A 14,622-nucleotide genomic window follows, 5' to 3' on the forward strand; every position below is an offset into this window, starting at 1 on the left:
GGACTTAATTTGATTCCTGGTTTCTGCGGTGGAGACGCAGTGAGTTCTGGGGTAAAGTTCCTCACTCAACATAGCCACTTTACTGTAACAACTGTAATAACCGTGTATTGGAACCCTTGTTTGAGCATCGGTAAAGCTACCGCTTCATCTGTAATGTGTAGTAAAGAAGCAACAAGACAGTTTAACACTTGCTTTGATTTTTACTATGCTGCAAAGAATGGCACAAAAATACACACACACAATCATACAGCTTCAGAAATGCAATCCCTTAAATAAAGATTTTAAAAGAGTTTATGGTACAAAATGTACAAAAGCTAAAGGGGAACAACATAAGTTTCATTAATCAAAGGGTCAAGTTCTGATTCTGTGATAAAGCAGCACATGACTGGCTGTTCCATGGATTATGGACCAGAACCCAGACCCAGACCCAGACCAAAAAACATTTTTCCTCATGAAGCCAAACTAGTATTTTTAAGAAACATAACATGTAAGAACAGAAACGACTCCCTGTCTGAAAGAGAACAAGAACAAGCAGATGCAGCAGAGAAGGTACCATCACTGTAATAGCTGAGGTCCTCTGAAACGACACAGGAACTGTGAAGACCTCAAACTGGACTATGCAGCCTCTGAAGGAGGAGGAAACTGGTTTTCTTTCTACATCAGTCCATTCTCACTCCAGACCCAGTCCCAGGCTAGGACCAGGGTCAGTCATTGACCTTATTACCCTGGTTACATGATACAAGTAGTCAGTTCCTCCCAGGTTCTGGTTCCAGATCAGATCCTGTTCAGTGTCTCCTCAGGGTTCCTACCTCCCCATGGTCACCAGTCTGACAGGCAGTATAGAGTTGAGGTCCTTACTCTGCTGCAGGGCCCGCCACGACTACAGGAAGACACACAGACAAGCTTAACATTCAAAACAACCTCAACACTGGAAGAACACAGGTCAGACAAGACGTACCTCAGTAAAACGAGTTTTAATGGCGTCAAACTTGGATTTCTCGTAGACAGCCCTGGCTGTGTTTTTCTGTTCGAACGGCTCTGAAAACACACCCATGACATGCACCTTCATTAACAAAGCCACTACGCTGTAATGGAAATATCACAATAACTCAATGGGTTACCTTCTACACAAATAAATTTGTTCTTCCACTCAGAGCTGCTGGTTCTTGGTATAGCCTTAGCCTCCCTAATTGAGATCACCTTCTGGTCCCACCTAATAACACACACACACACACACACACACACACACACTGTCTGCGTGGAAAGGAGAAGAAAAGGAGGAAGATGGAGAGGAAGGAGAGGGGGCTGCCAAAGTCATGAGGTCAGAGCAGCTGCTTCTGCCTCTCAGTAACACAACACCAGAGAGACGACTGGGGAGGAGGGGGGGGGGGGGGGGGGGCTAAGGCAGGGAAAGTCTGTTTGTATCTACATGTACTCTGTGTGTGTGTGTGTCCCTCTGAGTGAGAGAGACAGAATGAGTGTGTGTGTGTATGCATTGTATGAGTATGCATACGCGAGTGTGTGTGTGTGTGTACCTGAAGCCGCAGGTGTAGTACTAGAGAAAGCTGAGCAGGAGAGACAGTGTGTGTGAGTGTGTGTGTACAGTGCCTGTCAAAAGCTTGGAAACACCTTACCGTATGGTACTTAACCTTTCACCATTGTTGAGAGACATATGCACCACCTGTTTTTCACAGTTTTGTTTGCAATTCAATCACTTAATCAGTCACTCAATCACAGTCTATAGGGCATTAACCTACATGTTTATAATGAGTTAGCATGTCCTCCAAATATTGGCTAAGGTGACAGTTTGACGAAAGATTAAGCTTTTCATACCAATATCTGTACATTTTGGTACAAGTAAATCTTTGTAACATAAAATGACCTAGTTTGTTCCATCTAAACAATAGGAACATGCATGTGTCACGGGCACGTATGAAGTTTAAAGGAGATTGTGCCTTTTCTGTTGCTGCTCCAAAGTTGTGGAACAGCATACCTTTATATATTAGGTCCTCTACTAGTAGCAACGTTTTTAAATCCCACCTTAAGACCTATCTTTTTTCTTTAGCATTTGAGTCTGCAATTGGGTAGGAATTTTTGTCCTATAAATATGTCTAGTTTGTTATACGTTTTTACTGTACAGCACTTTGGTCGACATAAGTTGTTTTTCATATGTGCTTTAGAAATAAATTTGACTTTGTCTCTGAAAAACAATAAAAGGTGTTAAAGACTAGGTGTTTCCAAACTTTGGACTGGCACTGTATGCAAGTGTATGTAGGTGTATATGCGTCTGTTTGTATGTACATACGTATGTAGGTGTGTATTTGTGTGCATGTATGTGCGTACGTGTATCTAGGCGTGTATGCGTGAGTGCTCACCTGAAGCTGCAGGTGTAGTACTTGAGGAAGCCGAGCAGCAGCTCTCCCAGTGACAGCGTGTTGGTGGAGCTGAAGGCTGGGATGTGTCTGGGCCCATCTGGAACCATGTGGATGTCCATGGTTACGCTGAAGCACTCCTGATAACGACAACAACAACAACTAAACCCCAAAAAAATGATATTGGATTGTTTGTGGTTTTTATATTACGGTCGTCATACGATCGATGGTGGTGTGGAGTTGCTGCTTACAGGGAACTGCTGCTGGAGGGAAGGGACCACTGGGTTCTTCAGAGCTGGCAACACACACACACACACGCAAAGGGATGATGACAAAATAGTAATGCAACACCTTCGTAGTGCCACAGTGTGTGTGTGTGTGTACTCACTCTGCAGGTAGTGCAACACCATCAGCACCAGTGTATAGCTGCTGAGAGTTCCCTTGCTGGCGTCGTTGATCCCGTAGTGCTGAGCCCACTTCTTCACCACCATGATGATGGGCCTCACCCTGGGCTCCGCTAGGGGGAGACACACACACACACACACAGGATAAGGAGGGGGAGGGCGAGGAAGGGGGAGACATGTCAGGAGTGGAGGATTGAGGGAGTGAAGGAGGAGAGGAGGGGGTGAGGGAGGAGAGGGAGGAGGGGTGAGGGAGGAGAGGGTGAGGGAGGAGAGGGTGATGGAGGAGAGGAGGGGTGAGGGAGGAGAGGGTAAGGGAGGAGAGTAGGGTGAGTAAGAGAGGGAGTAAAGGGAGGGTGTGGGGATTGAAGTGTGGAGGGGTTGGGAGAGGTACGATACAGTCTCTCTTACCATAGGCATAACTCCTGAGCAGAAAGGTATTCCTGATCCCCACTGTGTTGTTGATATTCAGATCAAACTCTACCCCGCTAGAGAGAGACAGAGGGAGAAAAGAGAACTTCTCTTAAAGATCCTGTAAAGCAAATTCCATGATTTGCTTTTCAATACATTATATACGTGTGAAATGAATTCCTGAAAGCATGTGCAAAGCGCAAAAACTTTTTCGCACTGAAATGTGGAGTTAGACCGTAGAACAGTTTCTCTTCCGTTTTCAGATCAGGTTTTAATGGGCGGAGCCAAAAAATTACCTATCTACGTCATTTTGACCCATCTACGTCAGATCACTGAATGGCTCCTCCTGCTGTACTGTTATTGTAGCCTACATCAGCTAGCTAGCTAGCTTCAGGATGTCTCCCTCCACCCGCAACTGCATCTCCCTGGATGCAAGAACTTCAGCTGCGCTGCAACGCTATTTAATTTCCCTATTGATGAGGAAAAGAAAAATAGGTGGATTGATTTTGTGAAGAGCCACGCTAATGGAAAGCTTCGGATAAACTCCAACAGCCGCCTCTGCAGTGACCATATCACGGCGGATCATTTTAACATGGACCAGAGACAGACAGGGTTCAGAGACACATGGTTTCTCTTGCAGCGCGGAGCCGTACCGAGCATCGCCCTCCCGGCCGTTCCTCCTCCGGTCGCACCTGGACCATCCACCGCCGCCAGCAGTTCATCACTCAGTTCTGTGTGCTTGTTATAATTATACTAGATAACGTTTCCAGAGGTATCTCTGCTATGAGTTAGTGCAAACCGCTAACTTGATATTAGGCTACTCGGTGTAGAATTATGGTAGCTAATGTGCTAGAAGTAGTTGGAGAGCTCACTGTCTGCTGTCTCTGGTGTCCATTTTTACTCCTGTGTTACAGCTCAGGGGAACATTTCATTTATATGCATCTGTATGTTCACTCATTGAACAAATAAATTCTAATTCTATACTGTTTTGTTCGGCGTGACGTAGCGTCCATTATCTGGGTCGTAGGTAGGCAGCGAGGGGCGGAGCTTCAGCTCCTTCAGGCGACACGCCCCCCCAGTCACAAGCAGAGAAGAGTGCTTATTTTCTCATGATTTCAAAGCCTAATTTAACATACGTCTGTGTTTTTTTTCATGCGAATTTGGATGTGTAGTTAATAACACATTCTTCTGTGGTATGGTGAACTTAAAACTCATTTTCAATTCCACTTTACAGGATCTTTAAAAAGCAAAGACAGGTCAAGTGTGCAGTGATCAGAAAGTTTTACTCCATCCCCAGCTTAGTGGAAGAGTCTCCACTGTCCTACCTCACGGTGTCTCTGGCTTTCAGGATGGGAACTTTGGCTTTGATCAGCTGAATGTTCCTCAGGTACGCTGTAGAACACACCCATGTAAACACAGTCAGGTTTCACTGCGATGATGGGTTTGAAATGCTTTGCTCCCCCTAGTGAACGCTAAGCAGGTTGCAGCTGATGGGACTAGGTTGAATACATGCCACGGGAAATACAGACTGCATTAAACACAAGGTAGTATGGTAGCCGGGTGTGACTCACACAGCTGTCTGAACAACTTGTTGATCTGACCAAGAACACGGACAGCTTCGTTCCACTCGCCCTGAGAGACAGACAGAGGGGAGGGGGAGAGGAGGGGGTTAGGGTCTTTATAGTGAGAGTTTTAACAGTCCATCAATTTGTATCGGTGCAAAGACCAAACAGGAAACATCCGTTCGATCATTAAGTTCCTGCCAGCCGCAATCATTAAGTTAGATCCAAACAAATTGATTGGTTGTGTTTATTACAGTCCTGCGATGACAACAGATACCGGATTGAATTCCTTATACTGGTCAAACCTTTCAATTTATTGGTTGCTATCAGGATGTGAAGTTTACTTCAGGAAATATGTTGCAACAGAAAGTATGTCTCAACAAAATTACCGACCCTGCCTTTAAAGCCCCTAACGATGCAGAAGCAATCTACCAGTTTTCCGAGCAGTAGAACCCAAGAAAACTAAGTTCAACACTCATATTCACTCCTATTGTAACAAATGTTTTGAGGTAAGCTCATCGGATTGTTGGCTAGCAGAATCAATAAAGCATTGCATATGTATGAACATGTGTGTGTGTCGTGCTTACTGAGACACGGGGCAGGACCATGCAGAGGTCGGCATCACTACTGGAGCTGCCGAACCCATTCAGAGAGGACCCTGCCAGGAAGAGACGAGCCACTGAGAGGAGGGAGAGGGGAGGAGGAGAGGAGGGAGGGAGAGGAGGAGAGGAGGAGGAGAGAAGAGAAGGAGAGGGGAGGAGGAGGGGAAGCAAGGAGGAGAGAGGTGGAGGAGAAAGGAGGAGGAGGGGAGAAGACAGGAAGATAGGAGAAAGTGGGAAATGTGAGTGATGATTAGTCACATGGACAGAACAGAGGTAAGACAGGTGTGTGTGTACCTACATGGGAACAGTCTCTGTATCTCCTTCTGTAGCTGCGTTCTGCAAAGCTCCTTCCTCTCCAGGTCGGAGGACTTCTGACCGCACGCCTCAAAGACCTCCAATATCTGACCGCTCAACTGAGGGCAACACACAAGTACATTCACCGGCATGAACACACATATAAACACACTGGCCGATTTAGAACGGTGCACATGTGGACAGTGGGACTTGCAGTTGAGCAATGGCACCTTGTCGGTGGAGAAGGGATGAAGAGTTGGACTGGCCCCCCACAGGGAGGACGAGCTCTGGGGGCTGGAGAGGGACAAGGCCCCTGGAGACGGCTGGGGAGGGGGACTCAGGCGTTGCCTCTTCAGGTCAAAGGAGCCCTGGTCATCATTGGTTCGCCTAACACAAAAAAACAAAACAGAAAGCACAAGTGAGGAGGTTTGGTGTGGAGGGGGAGAGGTAGAGAATGCAAGAGGGAGCGAGTAAGAAAGAGAAACAGAAAGAGAGACATAGAGGCTGATCAAGAGAGAATGTAGAGAAACAGCTTACTTGCGGCTGCGTCCGTTGGCCTTGTCTGCTGTAGGGGGACCAGGGGGGATGTAGGGTGGGCGGGGGCTCCACACATATGGAGGTATCACTGGGGGGGGGTTGAAGGGGCTACACACACACACACAGAGTTAAGAAAGAAAACTTCAGGATACACTATAATGTTATTTACCATTTATGCCCTACAATCTGTATCAGGAAGTGTATGACGCCTTACTTGGTGTTGTTGTGTTGCAGACAGAGTTGGGCTAGCTGGGCATGTCTTTGCCTCAGTCCTCCGTTCTCATGCCTCAGGGAGTTGTTCTGGGGCACCGATGGGAAGCCACGGTTCATATCAAACACGTCTGATCTACCACACACCCACACATCCACACACATCAACAACAGCCTGCCAACCAATCCCAGTGTGATTTAGCAGGCTAGTTTCCCTCCTATAGATATAGATTGGATTCTTACTTTATGATGTTTTGAAAGAGTTGAACTTCCTGTAACTCCGCTTCAGCTTGTTGTGCTTTAGTCCTTTTCTTAGCTTTCCTCTTAGCTATCGCCCGCCTTTGTGCTTTAACCTGTTTCCGGCGAGCAACTTTTTTTTGCGCTTTGATGAGACTCTGTTGTGGGTCAGGCAGTTTTAAATGTTGTGCCCTCCTCTCAGCTCTCCTCCGTTTACGGGTCAAATCTGAAGGTCTGGTCTTGGAGTGCAGATTGTGGCAATGTTTCCTGCTGTTAATCATAGGAATCCAGTGTGACACACCCATTCACCCAAGAAAGAAAGAAGAAAGTCAACATAAACAACAAACAGCTCATAGTGTGGGATCACCAGCTGTGTTATTCACAGGAATCCAGGTCAACACACCTTTACCCACACACCTAAGAGCCACGAAATAAGTTAACATGAACAACAAACAGTAAATACTGTGAAGTGATCAGTTCCTAAGGATAATGTAACGTCATATGCCAAAGCCTTACATAGATTCCTGTAGTTTGTGCTCCTGGAGAGGCGGGGACCGGCTGCCTGTTGTGTTCCTTCGCTTAGGAGTAAGGGCCCGGTGCACAGATGGGACCTCGAGGTTCATACCTAACCCTAACCCTATGTAACTATTCCAGCTGCAAGAGAACCGCCATTTTAAGAGAACATAACGTTAGATGACATGCTCAGTGGAAGAAGCTTGCTTGCTGTCAATCTAGCTTCCCAGCAAGCTAACTAACAAAGTGTTTTCAGGATAGCAGCAGCTAGCAAATGTGTTCTAGCGTATGTCGCTAGCTAGGTATATACATTACTAGTTGTAGCTAGCTTGCTGACGTGTTTGAGCGGATGACAGTTTTTCTTCGTGTGATTTGAGCATCAGCATTAGCTCACCCACCACTCTTACACAGAGACCGTACGTGGTGATCGCTCAAAAACAATTTTACGATTCGCTCACAAACTCAGAAGTATTTGAGTGTCTTCTTCTCTGTTTAATGCCGTGTCGCAAACAACGTGGAGCATACCGCCACCTGCTGACTGCACCGGAGTGCGTAAAACTGTGGCGCTGCTATTGGTACCAGACGATGTATCTCTTTTGTGGGAATATCTACATAAATTGTGATTAGACAAAGGACAATTTTAGTTGTGCATGATCAGTGCCAGCCAGGGAAAGTGTTGAGGGATAAACTTGGTGACGTGGGAAATAAATGTGAAATAACGAGGGGGGTGGTGGGGGGGGGGGGGGACAAGTTTCCTAAACTCTTAACCCAACAACACATCTACGACAAACAATTTGCAAAACAGTTAATTTCACGCTCAAAATCACACATTGTAAACTTAACTCCAACACTAATTTTCATAACACAAAAATACACTAAACATTACAACATGTCTACCAAAACACTAACACATGTTCTCTTTCCACAGGAACATTTAGTCAATCATAGCACAATGTCATAAAAACACTAACATCAGATGGAATTACAGAAACTGCATTCTTTTGTGTCAGGTCTCACAGTATATGGATCATAGATTGTGTTTTGCAATGCAGTTTCTTTTGAAGCCTCTCTACATTTTTGTTTTGTTGAGTTTAGTAAATGCATGCAATTTGTTTCTTTTGCTGCAGAAATTGAATGACCCATCTCAGAGTAGCTTTATAGAATGTACGGTTACTGTATTGAAAAAAAAGACAGAAACATAATTGCTGCAGTAAAGGTTTAATTTGCAAAAGGACATTACTGCAAGAAATATGCAATATAGCTGCCATTTACAGTATTTCATCAGTCACCCTAGCTCTGGCCTTTCTTTGAGCGCCACCACGCATTATAACTCCTCTCTCCCTTGCCCATGTCCCACTCCTCTCCCTTGTCCTGGTACTTGTCTTCCTCTCCCTCGTGCAGGCATTATTCTTACTTTCTTCGTGTTGCTCTATATTGTTCTTTTTCCACACAAGATCAGCCCAATATGGTTATATACCATATCGTCATGCGATTGAAAGAACCTCAACACTTGAGTGTTCCCTAGTTGGGAATCATATGTGATTTGTTTGCATAACTTCAACCAGCTGTTTCTCAGTAGCAATGGAATAGAATACAGGGGATATATTTGTGTTTCAATTCACAATATGAACAGCTGTTCACTTTACCCAATAAGTTAGGTTTCTAATTATGTTATCTGTTCTGACATACAATGTGAAAGCAATTGTTTTGGTCTTGGTTGAGCTTGTGTGTAAAAGAAGTTCAAGCATTTTAAATTTGTGTTTACTGTATGCATTTTGTGTCAAAGCAACAAGAAATGTGTTAATTGTATAGCCTACACAGACGGATGTTGTGCTAACTGTGTCAAGAGTTTAGGAAAATTGTTAAAAGTATTGAAAAATTTGTCATAGCAATTGTAAAATACTGTATTTGTATAGTACAGATATGGTCACAGTTATGTTTAGTATAAAAAGGTATACAATTACTTTTACTGGTTCATTTTTTTTTGGTCTTTGGGCAAAATAACAGAATATATAACAAATAACAAATATATATAATAAATAACAAAATAACAATAACAAAATTGATGGTATTTGGCTGTCTGGGAACATATTGGGAAATATGACCGATGTATCTTCGCATGACTTGTATGAATAACTAGAGAGGGTACAATTTCTGGGGAAATTGTAGGGTGTGCTTGCTTGCGTCGGTTGCACAGGGGTCTGTATATTTTATATAAAAATGCATCGGGCCTACTTATTATTTATAAAGATTACATAGATTTAAAAGCATCTTTTTTTTGCTGCTCATTTACAACTCAAAATACGAGTGAAGTGTAGAATGAAATATGATGTCTTCTCATTTCCCCTGCAAGAGGCAGCTGACAGGCTGAATCAAAACGAATACATTTGGCAGACCGGTGTACAAATGGACCTAATCTCTATGACTTAAACGTCCTTTTAAGTTGTCCCTTCTCGTGATATTTTCAGGCATTTAGCCTACTCATATTGCATTCATTCATTAACAAAGAACCCCCTTTGAAGATTATTCTACGACTTTACCGGCAGAAGATAGAATCGCGATTCAAACAGTACCATCTGCTAACTGAAAATATGCCCCCAAAAACGTAAATAAGCTTGACATTTATTTAGTGGAAAATAGCTCATTCATAAAAAGCTCACTGGTAGCGATCATTGTCAGTAACAACTCAAAATGCGATATAGCCCTGTGTGGAGAAGCTGCCCCGGTAAATTCTACTACTACAGTACAGTACTAGACTACTGCTGTGTTAGTCTTGATAGCGATTGCGTTGGTTGAATTCGATTAAACGTTCAGTTGTACGGTTTAGGCTGAAATTAATTATTTTCATGAACAGATTGACAAAGTTTAGGCTGTGGCAATGAAGTTCAGGTTAGTAGTCAGATAGTTTCCCTACTGAAAGACTTTTGAGTAAGGGGAGTGCCGAACATGTTCTGTTGCCGTTTGACTTAAACAGCTGAGGAGTTGTTGTTAGCTACTCACACTAGTGTCTCGGGTACAGTAGGCTACAGCGTTGCAGTGAGCTACACTGGTTTGAAACCACAGGTAATGGTAATTTCAGCAACAAATCGTTTACTAATGTCAGAATAAATCCTACAACGAAAATGTATATGTGAGGAATGTTTGTTTTAACGATTGAAAACAGATACATCATAGACCACTGTAGTATGTGTTGCCCGGGCAACACAGGCTAATGTCATGATGCTAATATGTCAGTGAAATAGTAGACTACTGTTTCCGAAAGTAGATGTACTTCCTTAATAATATCAGCTTATATTGTACATTACACATCACAATTGTGTGTCATATCACAAAGTAAAAAAATGAGTAAATATTTATCACCCTGGCCTCTTTGCTTGTGGCGTTTCTGCAGCTGCCTTGCAGTAAAGCTATAGTTAGCCTAGCTATCCCCCAAGTTAACAGATGCCAAACGAATGTTCTGCCAAAGGTAGTCACGCGTGTTTTCGTGACATTATTGCAGACCGGTGTAAAAATTGACCTAATCTCTATGATTTAAACGTCATTTTAAGTTTTTCTCTTCTCATGATATTTTCAGGCATTTAGCCTACTCATATTGCATTCATTCATGAATAAACAACCCCTTTGAAGATTATTCTAAGACGTTACCCGGCAGTAGAAGATGGAATCGCAATTCAAACGGTACCATCTGCTAACTGAAAATATGCCCCCCAAAACGTAAATAAGCTTGACATTTATTTAGTGGAAAATTGCTCATTCATAAAAAGCTCACTGGTAGCGATCATTGTCAGTAACAACGCAAAATGCGATATAACCCTGTGTTGAGAAGCTGCCCCGGTAAATTGTACTACTACGGTACAGTACTAGGCTACTGCTGTGTTCGTCTTGGTAGCGATTGCGTTGGTTGAATTGGATTTAACGTTCCGTTGTACGGTTTAGGCTGAAATTAATTATTTTCATGAACAGATTGACAACGTTTAGGCTGTGGCAATGAAGTTCAGGTTAGTAGTTAGATAGACTTTTGATTTAAGTAAGGGGAGTGCCGAACATTTTCTGTCGCCGTTTGACTTCCTAAACAGCTGTGTACTGTAGCTAGATGTTTTTGTAGTGTGTCTCGCGTAAGCTACAGCGTTGCAGTGAGCTACACTGGTTTGAAACCACAGGTAATGGTAATTTCACCAACAAATCGTTTTCTAATGTCAGAATAAATCCTACAACGAAAATGTATATGTGAGGAATGTTTATTTTAACGATTGAAAACAGATAACGCTACATCATAGACCACTGTAGTATGTGTTGCCCGGGAAACACAGGCTAATGTAATGATGCTAATACTTCAGTGAAATAGTAGACTACTGTTTCCGAAAGTAGATGTACTTCCTTAATAATATCATCTTATATTGTACATTACACATCACAATTGTGTGTCATATCACAAAGTAAAATGAGTAAATAGTTATCACCCTGGCCTCTTTTCTTGTGGCGTTTCTGCAGCTGCCTTGCAGTAAAGCTATAGTTAGCCTAGCTATCCCCCAAGTTAACAGATGTGAAACGAATGTTCTGGCAAAGGTAGTCACGCGTGTTTTCGTGACGTTAGTGACGCAGTGACGTTAGTAACGTCAGTGACTGTGGCTAGCAAATTAGCCACCGTTAGCTTCACTTTTCGCCACAAAAACTTAACTTACGCTTAAACCATGCAACGGAACGTAAATTCCAATAGAAGCAACTCAATCGCTACCAAGACGAAACTTTTGACACCTACGTTGTCTATGTAGGCCAAGTATTTACTGAGTTTTAGGGGGGCAAAAAGAAATAAAAATAATAATAATAATAATATATATGTGAGAGAACAAAGGTTGTGCTCTCGCCGAAGGCTTGAGCACACCCAATGAGAGTTCACTACCTTCAAAGTCCACAACACCTCGGCAGCTAGGACTTCATTCCTATTTACAGTGGCCAATATGGATGTTTGCTTGATAGGATTTGTAGTATAATTCGTAATGGGAACAGTGGCTGGTCCTGGGTTGAAGTAGCTGGGGATGAGTGGTTTGTCTCGGTCGAGACGCGGCTTTAGGTGTTTTTTTGCCTTTCATATGGCTAGTTAGCGCATCCTCACCCATATTGGAAACGTCAAACTCTTTTCCACAAAATTTACATTTTGAGCGTTAGATATCCACAATGAAAATTGTGGCATGTGTAGCCAAGCATTGTTGAAAGTACATTTGCCTGGCATAGCGTGTTTAATCAAGGGTGGCGCTTATTAGGCCTACATAATGTAAATTTTTTGTGAGTTGTTTATTCTAGGGCGCCGTTTATTTGAGGGCGGCATTTAATTGAAGAAATACGGTACATAAGCCAAATGGGATTTGTACAGTGCAGAGTACAGAGTAGTTTTGAAAATTGGCGGTCGAGTTTAAATATTGCCCGTTCAATTTTGTGGAGGACACCAATGAGGCATCCGAAACAACTAGAAATGTAAGTAGGTATTGTCTAATACTTCTTTTATGTCATCATAAATTTTATGATGACATAGGCGAGCTTTCGCGAGCTTCACTCCCCCCCCCCCCCCCCCCCCAGGCGAGTTTACACTGCTGTTTGATGCTTCACTACGTTAACCTGCGCCTCGTCCGTTACTGTTTACAACGTTAGCTTGGCTACTTGTTTGGCGTTGCCTTTTCAGCGTGAGATATACAATGTGTGGCGTGAGAGCGTGAGAAATGTTTGAAATGCGTGTGTCACACGGCGAAACCGTGAGAGTTGGCAGCTCTGCACTGTTTCCTTACAGTTAGCTCTAAATCTAAAATAGCCTACTTAACGTTAACTAACGCCTAGCTAGCATTACCTGAACAAGAGCAAACATAGAGGTAAGCACCTACAACTATTAAAATGGAATTATACAAACACGGAGAAAACATAACGTTGTTAGAAACGTTTTTTGTTTAATGTACTGTAGACTGCCTTTTCTATTTGTATCACCATCCACTTTTGGCGCCTTTACAAACACAGCCATTTAGAAGACGTTAGCTATATTAGTACTTAAAGCTCCTGTAAACAGTCAAAAAGCAGCCAGGTGCAAATAAAAAGTCAACCATTAAAACAAATCGTTTGCAGTAAATTTATTTCGGTGGGGTTCTTCTGTATAGTTAAAATGTGTCTGGCTGGCTAGACTAGTAAATGTAAACTAAGTTAGCCGGTTGCAAAGTGAGGTAACGGCTAAAACAAGCCAACCTCGGATGTGAGAATCTCACCATTCAGTTGCTGCAAGAAATGTGGCTACAGTACACCGCCGGACGAGTATTTTTGCTGTCCCTAGTCTTGGTAGCTCTAGGTACTGAAGGATTCATTTATCTATGTGTCTATTCCAATATGTAATGATAGTATTCAATGACACAAATCTGTGTTCTAGAAAGAGTGGTCTGGAGTCGCAGAGGTCCGATAATATCAGCTTTAATGCAGCAGTTGGAAATCAACAAGTACAGAGCTCTGGAGTTGTCTACGTTTCCCTACCCGCAACAGAGTTTGGGTTGGTTCACGAAGTCCAACTGGCTATCTGTCCCTCCCCAGCATATATTTATACAGTGCAATTGAAACACAAGTATCAAAAAAAGGGTTCAGCTTGTTCTCTCGTGCGTCAGGGAGTTGTTCTTGCCTACGCGCGTCCCACCTGCTCGGGTGCCGTCTCCACCCGGTTTCAAGGTTGTTTCTGAAAATGAAGAGATAGAGACACAAAGAACAGCCTGCTTCCCACACCCAGTGTGAGACCCAATGTTTAAGCCTGAGCACACTTCTAAGTTTCATAACTTTAATAAGCACAATGCATAACTTTAATACATGCCTCCTTCATAAATCCTGTTGTTATATTCACTCGTGCACAGTGCCAGTGATGCATTCAGTGATTAAAATGCCACACATATTAATAACTGGGATCATAGTTAGTGCCGTGCCTGATATGCAGCTGGTGATTACAGTTCTAGAATATGTGTTGTAATGTATTATACATTCTTTAATCCCTCTTTTGATCTCTGAAAACACCAGAGATCAATCAACATAGCCCGGACCAACCACCGCCTCCTCGTCCTGGTCAGCCAGCCCCAGCAATGGCATTTGGAACCCCTTCGTTGGGTTCTCCACAGCCGAGACAATGATCCTGTTACACAGGGACCTGATACATGGGATACAGCAACAGTCATGTTGATATTGATATAGCACACTCTTAAGTAAAATAGCGGAAACCTTCTTAGTCCAGTACAATTCTAGTGTGGTCAAGCAGTATCACTCTTGGCCTAGTCGTAACCCTCTTTTCCGGACTCTCACATTCGTAGCAATAGCAAAAGGTTCACTGGCCCTTCTCAACCAACTCCTGCAACGTACAACTGGATTCTGGAGCAGCACAACACATGCTCCAGTGGTACCACGTACTTCCTTTCCCCAGCACCCTTAGGGCGTGCAAGGTTCTCTCGATGACCTTGAATGGTCCTGTCCATAA

The 14,622-nt window shown here is 43.3% G+C and overlaps 1 protein-coding gene across 1 annotated transcript; it reads right to left on the reverse strand.

Annotated features, from left to right (window-relative positions):
* Positions 1–183: 183 nt before the first annotated feature.
* Positions 184–7,613, reverse strand: tent2 (terminal nucleotidyltransferase 2). The gene is made up of 16 exons (XM_067228305.1): positions 7,143–7,613; positions 6,633–6,896; positions 6,394–6,525; positions 6,180–6,287; positions 5,873–6,029; positions 5,647–5,761; positions 5,334–5,425; positions 4,756–4,816; positions 4,510–4,576; positions 3,185–3,261; positions 2,761–2,889; positions 2,624–2,667; positions 2,376–2,512; positions 1,122–1,213; positions 959–1,038; positions 184–880 (listed from the first exon to the last, which is right to left on the reverse strand). The coding sequence occupies exons 1-16, from the start codon at positions 7,247–7,249 to the stop codon at positions 806–808; spliced, it is 1,737 nt and encodes a 578-aa protein (XP_067084406.1). The 5' UTR covers positions 7,250–7,613; the 3' UTR covers positions 184–805.
* Positions 7,614–14,622: the final 7,009 nt, after the last annotated feature.

This window comes from Osmerus mordax, chromosome 24, assembly GCF_038355195.1.
Source record: "Osmerus mordax isolate fOsmMor3 chromosome 24, fOsmMor3.pri, whole genome shotgun sequence".
NCBI lineage: Eukaryota > Metazoa > Chordata > Actinopteri > Osmeriformes > Osmeridae > Osmerus > Osmerus mordax.

Excerpts from the sequence above, each read along its gene's own strand:
- tent2 (XM_067228305.1), bottom strand. The coding sequence starts at position 7,249 with ATGAACCTCGAGGTCCCATCTGTGCACCGGGCCCTTACTCCTAAGCGA. Across the intron at positions 6,897-7,142 it reads CACAAACTACAGGAATCTAT|CAGGAAACATTGCCACAATC; the intron begins GTAAGGCTTTGG and ends TATGATTAACAG. Across the intron at positions 6,030-6,179 it reads GCCAACGGACGCAGCCGCAA|GCGAACCAATGATGACCAGG; the intron begins GTAAGCTGTTTC and ends TTTTTGTGTTAG.